General features: G+C 43.4%; 1 protein-coding gene across 1 annotated transcript; it reads right to left on the bottom strand.

The window, feature by feature from the left end:
- Positions 1–82: 82 nt before the first annotated feature.
- LOC129850997 (myosin heavy chain, fast skeletal muscle-like) lies at positions 83–10,373 on the bottom strand (the record flags this gene model as incomplete). Its single annotated transcript, XM_055917136.1, is given in 21 exon segments — positions 83–279; positions 719–837; positions 1,025–1,151; positions 1,273–1,662; positions 2,068–2,158; positions 2,338–2,483; positions 2,580–2,756; positions 3,108–3,350; positions 3,538–3,793; positions 4,264–4,400; positions 4,846–4,969; positions 5,125–5,242; positions 5,359–5,446; positions 5,542–5,606; positions 6,410–6,713; positions 8,439–8,609; positions 8,704–8,853; positions 9,006–9,124; positions 9,382–9,520; positions 9,900–10,003; positions 10,340–10,373. Coding segments are annotated over 21 exon segments (3,299 nt in total), but the record flags the coding sequence as incomplete, so codon positions are not given.
- Positions 10,374–10,378: the final 5 nt, after the last annotated feature.

The raw sequence follows: 10,378 nt of genomic DNA, 5'->3' as shown, positions 1-10,378 counted from the left end.
GGTGATGTAACATTTTCTCAGAGTCCCCTACCACCCTCACCATCCACACCATATTTGAGTTTTTCTGTTGCGTGTGACTCACTTGGCCTCCTCCAGCTCCTCTGTGCGCTGGATAGCATCAGTTTCATACTTAGTCCTCCACTGAGCCACCTCACTATTGGCCTTGGACATGCCGCGTTGCAGCTCTGCCTTGGCCTCCTGCTCCTCCTCAAACTGCTCCCTCAGGAGGTCACAGTCATGGCGGGCAGACTGAACACCGTGGGCCAGTGCGTTTTTAGCCTGTGAGAAAGAAAGACAAAGACAAGGAGACATGAGTGAGACTGTCAAACAAATTATGGTAGTAGTCTCTGAGGGTGGTTAGACAGTAGGTCTCTGAGGGTGGTTAGAAAGTATCAGTCTCTGAGGGTGGAAAGACAGTATCAGTCTCTGAGGGTGGAGAGACAGTATCGGTCTCTGAGGGTGGAGAGACAGTATCAGTCTCTGAGGGTGGAGAGACAGTATGAGACTCTGATGGTGGAGAGAAAGTATCAGTCTCTGAGGGTGGAGAGACAGTAGGAGTCTGAGGGTGGAGAGACAGTATCAGTCTCTGAGGGTGGAGAGACAGTATCAGTCTCTGAGGGTGGAGAGACAGTAGGAGTCTGAGGGTGGTGTAGTCACCGTCTATATGAAGATATAACTCTAAACTCTGTGGACGTGGAGCCCATTTTGGGTCCCTTACCTTGACCTCCTCCTCAATCGCCCTCTTCAGCTCCTCCACCTGCTGGGTGAAGGCCTGTTTGCCTCTGGTCAGCTGAGACACCAGGGCTTCCTTCTCCTCCAGCTGGCGACCAAACTCACCTGCAGGGACAGAGGGACATCTTGTAAATAGGGTCTCTGTTGTCTGAGGTTCAAAATGTATTTTGAGGAATCGTAGGGCAATGTTAGGTGGTGAATAGTACAGTAGAAGCTATGTGGATACAGCCCCTAATACATGTTGTGTTCTACTGAAGGAAAGCATTGGCTTGTTGTTCATTGTTGAAGGTACCATTTTCTGTCAGGAGTCTGGCTCTCTGTCCGCTGATGTCGTTGACCTGGCGAACATTCTCATCATTCTTAGTCTTGAGCTCACTCAGCTGGTCCTCAAGAGTACGGCACATCTTCTCCAGATTGCCCTGTTAGTGAAACATTTACCATCATTCATTTATATATGTGACTCCTGTCAACTTCAGTTCACTTGAATGGTAATGTAGTTGACCATCCTCAACACTACTTGATCAAAACTTCACTACTCACCTTAGCCTTGGCGACAGCCTCCATGTTGCTAGAGAGGTCATCAATCTCCATCTTGTACTCGCTCTTCTCCTTCTCCAGCTTCTGCTTGACGCGCTGCAGGTTGTCGATCTGCTCCCCGAGCTCAGCCACACTGTCGGCCTGCTTCTTGCGCAGAGCGGCGGCTGTGGCCTCATGCTGCAGGGTGGACTCTTCAAGATCACGACGCAGCTTCTGGAACTCAGCTTCACGCTTCTTGTTCATCTCAATCTGAGCAGCAGTGGCGCCTCCGGCCTCCTCCAGCCTCTCGCTGATCTCCTCAAGTTCCCTGGAGAGATCGGCCCTCTGCTTCTCAACCTTAGCCCTGGCAGCACGCTCAGCCTCAATTTCCTCCTCCAGCTCCTCAATACGGGCCTAGAACAGGGGGCAGGAGCAGGGGGGATGAACACTACAATACAGTTGAAACAATTGAACCTCACAAAATAATAATAGTATGCATATTTAGCATAAATGTGTTTAATAAAAGCCAGTTACAAGAATATATTCAGTAGACAGTGTCCCATGCTGGAACCAACCCCTCAAAGGTAAGAAGTTAGACAGAGGACTCTAGATGGATATAAGCCATTTTAACATGGATATTGTCATTGAGGGCTGAGTGGGGATGGTAAGAAGTACCAACAAGAAACACCATCTTCCAACCTACTGAGCCATCAGAAGCCACTGGAAAACTGTCTGCTGCCAGAAGAAGTATACTTTTTTTTTAAGGAAATGATTCAAGTCTGTGCTTTTCTGTACTGGAGCTTATATTCTGTACTGTACCTGGAGTTCCTTGATCTTCTTCTGCAGCTGAGCTCCCAGAGACTGCTCATCCTCAACCTTGCTGAGGAGCTGGGTAGTCTCAAACTCCTTCCTAAGAAACACAAATAGGTCGGCTGCAGAGTTGGTTTTGGTTCGATTGTGTAAAGGGAGAGGATCATACCATTCACTTTGCTTTTAAGAATACCATGTAAATGTTCATTCATAATTACAAGAATTAGTCAAGAACAATCATTATAGCAGCTAATACGGTAGTCATTTGTTTGTGTTTACTTCTTGATTTTCTCATCAGCTTGCTGCTTGTCATTCTCCAGGTCCATTATGGACTCCTGGGCCAGTTTCAGATCTCCCTCCAGCTTTCTCTTGGATCTCTCAAGGTCCATACGGAGCTTCTTCTCTTGCTCCAGAGAACCCTCAAGCTAGAAGATAAAAACACATATATTGTTCAAATCTAAACAACTGAAGATAATGTCATCTTACATACTATCATGGCCAAAATGTCAAACTCCACTCACGTCGTCCACTTGCTGTTCCAGCTTGGTCTTGGCCTTGGTCAGAGTGTTGACTTTGTCCTCCTCTGCCTGCAGGTCATCCAGTGTCTGCTGGTGGGCCTCTTGGAGGGCTTTCTTCTCCTTGGTCAGCTTGGCAACACTCTCATCCATAGACGCCATCTCCTCTGTCAGGTTTTTAACCTGAAAACAGCCACATCAAAATTAGTCTCCCATAAAGGGGAGATTTAGTTTGTTATATATTGCATTCATTTCAATTAGATTCACACTGCATCAACAATTACTGTACTATAGATTCAACACTAGATGTCAGTGTTCACCATGCCAGTGTACTGAATGGAAGTCATAAATGGGGGAGTAGAACATGCAATGAATGTTGGGAGTACCACACAACTGAAATTCTACTATTGTTATATGCTACTGTTGTGTCTTAATTGTTCCTGCACCCACAATACAACTTGAATTCCATTTCTGTTAAGCTATGTTTTGAGTTGATTAGTGTTTGGTTAGACTGTCTATGGCAAGATACAAGACCTTGTTTTCAGTGGCGTGCTTCTCCTTCTCCACTTTGGCCAGGGTGAGCTCCAGGTCATCAATGTCCTTCTTCAGCTCAGAGCACTCATCCTCCAGCTTCCTCTTCTTGGCAGTCAACTCAGCATTGATCTCCTCCTCATCCTCCAGCCTCTCGGTCGTCTCTTTGAGTTTGGCCTCCTGTTGGATCTTGCTCTTGATGAGCCCCTCACACCTTTCCTCAGCATCGTTCAGACTCTCTCCTTCCTGGTTTCAGAACAGGAGTAAACAAATCAGAGGCCTCACTTTGTGTATCAAAATATACTTTTTACTCAGAGGTCAGAGCAAATCAATAGAAATTCATGAGATATATAAAGTATATAACATGAGCAATAAAAAGGTGTGTTCATATGTATGTAAATTTGCCTGTAATGATCGTTGTTTTTTCACTCACAGATGCGACTTGGAGTGCCAGGTCGTTCTTTTCCTGCGTCAAGGCCACCAACTTCTCCTCCATTTGCTTCTTTGTGGACAGAGCCTTGGCCAGGTCTGCCGTCATCTTATCATAGTTCTCCTTCATGTTGGCCAGCTCCTTCTCAGTCTCAGCGCTCTGCAGCAGGGGCTTGATCTTGAAGTACAACTTCATCCATGGCCAAGTTTTGACATTCATGAATGAGCGGATGTTGTACTGGATGGCGTAAATTGATTCTCTGGTCGACAGAAAGGACAGAGTGACATGGTGAGTGACATGCTTAAAGCTACATTCTGGGATTAGATGAATAACAAAACAGAACCACCTGTCACTGTTTGTTTACAGCTGAGGAATGGGGCTAGGGAAATGTAACCCCTCTTAAATTCATAAACAGTGCTCTAGATGCAAGATCTGGTCGTGCATGCTAAGCTCATGAGGCATTTTATATACTTCAAGAATGAATGGGTAAATACCACACATTTAAATGACAATTGAACAGCCAAGTCTCAAACTGCAACTATAAAGCTAGAATCCTTAGTTGCTACATCCATTTCTGTACTAAATGAATTAACCCAAAAGCTTTAGTTGACCATTATAAGATGTACTTTCTCATTCTGAACAACTCACAGCATATACAGTATGTAATCATAATGCATTAGATACAGGTGGTTGACAGAAAGCTTTGCCAAGATGTCTGCTATTCCTCACCTCCTCTCCATCATCTTGCTAAACTCTCTCCTCATGAGGAATCCACGGCTGAGAGCCTGGACCATGCCGACCAGAGTGGCCAGCTTCTCATCTCTCATCTCCTCCAGGACACCCAGCAGACCGGCTTTGAAGAACACCTGAGACACAGGTTAACATGGTCAATGGAACCACAGATGGTGACAGATAGAAAGGGTTGAATCGAAAGAGGGGAACAACACCACTAGATAGATTTAAACAACATTAACTTTGCAACGGTTACAAACATACCATGGGATAGGTTGTTTCTAAATTGTCAGTTATTGTACTGTTGTAGATTAATAATGTACAGATACAGATAACTGAAGCGATACCACTCTAACACAATGCACATGATAATGAGTTTAGTTTCTATCCTATACTTGTCATGTATGACTTTGAAGAAAAAAACAGTACAATGTTTTTCCAACTTTTCCATTAGTTAAATGAAGAAGAAAGAACAAAAGGATGGATAGATCACCTGGAGAGATTTTATATGGTACAGATTTAAATTATTATTCAGGTTATGTTTTGTTGTCAGCTTTTGCTGGGGGGTATTTGACTGACCTTGGTGTGTCCAAACTTGTAATCCTCGTGATTCACATCAATGGACCCAAGCAGCTTCTCAGAAGCCTTCTTGTTGTCCATGAACTGGCCCTCAGGGATGACACTGGCATTCAGTACTTTGTACCTGAATGAGGAGACATTTTTAACATGTCAAGTTGTAATATGTTGGTTATATTACGTAAAAGGTAAGACTATTCTGATGCTGGGAAAACCCTTGGGGCAGATGTTTTATGTGGTGTATGTGTTTGTGTGTGTGTGTGCTTGCTTGCGCGTATGTACCTCTGCTTGAAGTCAGCATAGATGATTCTGCTGGGGAAGCCCTTTCTGCAGATCCTGATACCCTCCAGTACACCATTACACCTGAGCTGGTGGATAACCAGGAAGTTCTCCATCAGACCTGGTAAAACAAAACAAGTCTCTTTTAATACTCATAAACAGGTTATAGATTGGGATCGTTAAGATTACTGATACTGTACTGATAGGATGACATATTTAACTCAATATTTCCTGTACCTGGAGTCTTTGACTCGTTGGGGATCAGGCAGCGCACAAAGTGAGGATGAGTGCTCCTCAGGTTGGTCATCAGCTTATGTAAGTTCTCCTGTAAGAGGGTTACAAACCATTTTCTCAGGCCGACTGTAATTTAGAATAATTGCACCTTTTGAAGGACTGAATCTACACATTTCAAAAGCTCACCCTGAACTGGGAGGACACTGTCTGCATGGAACCACCCTTCTTCTTGCCTCCTTTCTTGGCTTTATCTGTTAAAATGGGGAAAAGTAAAAGATAACTAGAAAAGTACATTTCCTGGAGCGGGTGGAATAAATAGAATAATAATAAGAGTATGTAAGAAATCTAGAGTGGTCTTGTCTTCAGTAAGCACACTAATTATAAACCAGAGAATCTCTGGTTAACTTCACACGTATCTAGAGGCAAATGCTGCCAATGAGATTGTGTAAAATAACAGCTATTGTTTTATTAAATTAACTGAGTGTATGATGAAATCATCCCAGAGATAAACCCTGAGAAATGGTGATACATTGAAAGACTTTAAAGAACATTTGGGTCTAAGTAATCACTTGTATTTAGTTAAATAGTTTAGTTGCTTCTGAAGCTAAGCAGGTTTGGTCCTGGTCAGTCCCTGGATGAGAGACCAGATGCTGCTGGAACTGGTGTTGGAGGGCCAGTAGGAGGCATTCTTTCCTCTGGTCTAAAAAATATCCCAATTCCCCAGGGCAGTGATTGGGGACACTGCCCTGTGTAGGGTGCCGTCTTTCGGATGGGACGTTAAACGGGTGTCCTGACTCTCTGAGGTCATTAAAGATCCCATGGCACTTATCGTAAGAGTAGGGGTGTTAACCCCGGTGTCCTGGCTAAATTCCCAATCTGACCATCATGGTCACCTAATAATCCCCAGTTTACAATTGACTCATTCATCCCCTTCCTCTCCCCTGTAACTATTCCCCAGGTCGTTGCTGCAAATGAGAATGTGTTCTCAGTCAACTTACCTGGTAAAATAACGGTTAAATAAAATAAAAATATTGGGACGTGATGCTAGTCTTACCCTCAGGAGGGGGAGGGGGATACAGGGCAGCCAGAATTTTGACTCCGGACTTCTGGTACAGCTGACAAACTGAGTCGTTCAGGGGATCCTTGTTCTTCTCCAGCCAGCCAGTGATGTTGTAGTCCACAGTTCCGGCGTAGTGCACCAGGGAGAAGTGGGCCTCTGCCTTGCCTTTGGCAGGCTTGGGCTTCTCAAACGCATTTGTTTTGCCAAGATGCTGGGCGTACAGCTTGTCCTTGAAGGTGGTGTCTGAAGACTTGGGGAACATGCACTCCTCTTCAAGGATGGAGAAGATGCCCAATGGCTTTACGAAAAGAGATGTGTATCAAATTAGTGATATTTACACTTAGGATCACATTTATTCCTTTAGTAAACATAGGATTATATTCATTTAGAGGCACATAATAGGAAACATATTGAGTTCTCAACAGTCAGATAATTGTCAGTGGTGTATATTAATGGGTGCCAAGGGAAGTGAGGTTTCCCCAAAAATTGGACATAATATAATGTATCTTTCATCTCGCTTAGCAAGAGGCTGAATATATCTCACCAGGTAAAGCATCAGAGTGAGCAAAACTGCGCCCCTCTGTCTCTGTATGTGTAGTAGCCCTTCTATCTGATGCTGTCTGGTCAAAAAGAGTATGACATTGTGGCATTGAATGCAAGAGAAGCCAGAGAGCATTTGGCCTCCCTTGATATTTTTTTGTATACAATAGCAGCGAATCAGAGTTGAGCTAAACTGAGTGAGCTAATCTGTGAATGGTCCTGGTGCACCAAAAAACGTGTCAAGTGAAGCCAGTTTGGATTTGGCTTCACACCAAATCAAGCCAAACGTCATTGACAGAAAGAAAAACTTCAATTGTTGCATCTCATTTTGTTGTTGTCCTCTGGAGGATAGCTAGCTAAATTGGGCCCTTTCCTAAATTAGCCATGGATGGAGATAGGGACTTGTACTCATAGTTTTACTTAATTCTCCGTGCTGGCCAATGATTCTAACACCAATTCTGATCCAACTATAAAATGAATACGTTTTGCTTTTGGCCTGAGAGTATGGAAGTTCAAAATGCAGCTAGATGTAGTAGGCTAATGTTGACTACCTAATCGTTGCCCAGGAAAGGAAGTTAGAATTTTTTAAGCATTTCTGCAACATGAAAGAGAGGAGGATGTGGCGTTTCTCTGCAAGTAGGGTGAGTCAACATGTTTTTTCTACTTACTCACACAAACACATACATTAGTAACATGGACTAACACATTTAGCTTAGGTTGATTGGACTAAAATCGTTTTTGGAATATTTTTGTTTTCACTGTAAGCATAGGTGATTTGATGATGTTGAAATTGAAATGGTGCTGGAATAGTGGAGGGAGGCAGCTCCTGATATCTTTGCGACTTGCGGTAACTCTCTGTTGTCCTAAATCAATAGATGTTTAGTGGTCCGAAAATGGCAGAAAGATGTACTTGACTGACCATGCTGTAGGTCATGTAACTGTTTGTTACATTCATTATGCTTTGTGGACTCCACAAGACAGATGTTGCTCTCCGGTTTTGTGATGAAACAAAGGTGTGGTTGAATTTATTCTGCCACTGTGACTTCTTATTGTCTCAGCCTTAGGCCTGTATATTTTTTTATTTTACCCTTATTTAACTAGGCAAGTCAGTTAAGAACAAATTCTTATTTTCAATGACGGCCTAGGAACAGTGGGTTAACTGCCCTGTTCAGGGGCAGAACGAGAGATTTTTACCTTGTCACCTCGGGGATTTGATCTTGCAAGCTTTCAGTTACTAGTCCAATGCTCTAACCACTAGGCTACCTGCAGTCCCATATCTTGGTGTCAAAGCATATAAACTAACATGTTATAGAGCAAACAACGCAATTATCACAACACAGGTTTAATATGGATTTTTTTGACTCGATTGGCTTCCCCAGTGATTTTAATACTGTATATGTTGTACCACTGTGATAATATATCACACAGCGCTCCATATGAGCTTTGCTGTTACGGTCCATTATAATCCTCACAGACAGCTTACCTTCTCAATAAGCTCAATGCAGGCAGCCAAGTCCATGCCGAAGTCAATGAAGGCCCAGACGATTCCCTCCTTCTTGTACTCCTCTTGCTCCAGGACGAACATGGTGTGGTTGAAAAACTGTTGCAGTTTCTCATTGGTGAAGTTGATGCACAGCTGCTCCATGCTGTTGTACTGTTGATGGAATTTTAAAAGGGATCATTTCATCATACAAGGTTGTAATCAATCTGAATCACAACTAAGTGTCTTGTTCTGGTCTCATACTCACATCAAAGATCTCAAACCCGGCAATGTCAAGCACACCGATATAGAACTGCCTTGGATTCTTGGTGTCCAACATCTCATTGATACGGATGACCATCCACAAGAACATCCTCTCATAGATGGACTTGGCCAGAGCACTGACTGAGTTATTAACCTGCAATGATAATACCTCAAATTAATACATGAGATATTGACCATGTCTCGTGATAAGGTGAAACAAGCTTGGGAAAAACAAAAGCAATAAATTCGTCCCCAAAATAAATCCAGTGCTCAGAAAATGGTAGATGCTGTGTTTGGCTGCCTTACCTGAGGCACAGTCTGTCCCTTGGTCACATACTCGTTGCCGACCTTCACTCTGGGGTAGCACAGAGCCTTCAACATCTCAGCTGAGTTCAGGCCCAGCAGGTAGGCGATTTTATCAGCCACTGGAGAGAGAACCAACAACAACAGACTCAGGGACACAAGATCACTTGTTTCTGATTTCACACTGACAAAATAGTTTGGTTAACTTCTTTGTGGGTTAGGTTTTGATTCACCCACATTTCTGGAGGTTGGAATTTGTTCTCCAAAAATTATCTCCTGCCTGACTTTCATGTGGCACTGTCTGTCTTAGGTGTTCTATTTCTATGTTGGGGAATGGGACTAATGCTCTACATATTGTATATCTATGAGTGGGACTCACCCTCTGTGCCGTCTGGCTCAGCCTGCTCCTCACGCTGCTTCTGCTTGAATTTCAAGTTTCCATGGTGCAATACAGCTCCTGTCAGCTTGTAGATGCCAACCTTCTCTTCATTAGTGAAGCCCAGGATGGTAATGGCATCCTGACATTAAAGAGGAAGTACAACAGAGATGAACTGAATGGTAGTTTGCTCAGTTACACTACAGGTCTGTGCTGCTCACTGCAGAACAAATGGGATGGATTGATTTGACTGGCTTCTCTGTTCCACATGATTGCGCTTGGCCAACACATTAGTAGATGGCAGCACAGTTCCACAGGGCACTTAGTGGTATTCTCTTGAGGCTGTCATGAAGAGTTCCTTGAGGCACATGCCTAACTAACACAAGGCATTTAGAATCAAACAAAAACATACATGAAAATTCCCAGCTGCCACCAAGTTGGAATTTCACAGTACATTCAGTGTGTGTGGTGTTCCTATCCATTCCATATCTAGAGTTTGGTTAACCCTTTGTTTGACTCACATCTGTGGCATCCAACTCTTCATTGTCGTTGATGCTGGCCACAGTGATCTGTCCCTGGCTGCACATTGGGAAGTCGTAGGGGTTAGTGGTGATGAGCGCCATTTCTGTTGACAACGGAGAACAGCTTGTCAGTTAAATCTCTTAGAATTCTGCTGTCCTACCTTTACAGTATCTATTCCTCCTTTACTCAATAGATGGACTCAAGGATACATGTAGTTTATAATAAATAGCATCAAAAGAGGAGACTGAGACTTGTGGACTAGTGCATCACAGTGCATCACTTGATAGGTATTTCTCAAAGACCTTCCAAATGTCTAGATGAATTGTTACCTTGGATGTACTCATTGTAATAGTATTTTTAGTGTGGATTATGAATATTTTTTATATATTCCATAGATGGGGGTGGGAATAATTTCCCCTGAACCTCTACTTTGTCGTACCAACTAGCTCAGGTTTGTGGCCTGTCATCATCTGGAAGA

The sequence above is a fragment of the Salvelinus fontinalis genome, unplaced genomic scaffold (assembly GCF_029448725.1).
Source record: "Salvelinus fontinalis isolate EN_2023a unplaced genomic scaffold, ASM2944872v1 scaffold_2643, whole genome shotgun sequence".
Taxonomy (NCBI): Eukaryota; Metazoa; Chordata; class Actinopteri; order Salmoniformes; family Salmonidae; genus Salvelinus; species Salvelinus fontinalis.
The sequence above is the reverse complement of the archived record's forward strand: the minus strand, read 5'-3'. Positions and strand labels throughout refer to the sequence as shown.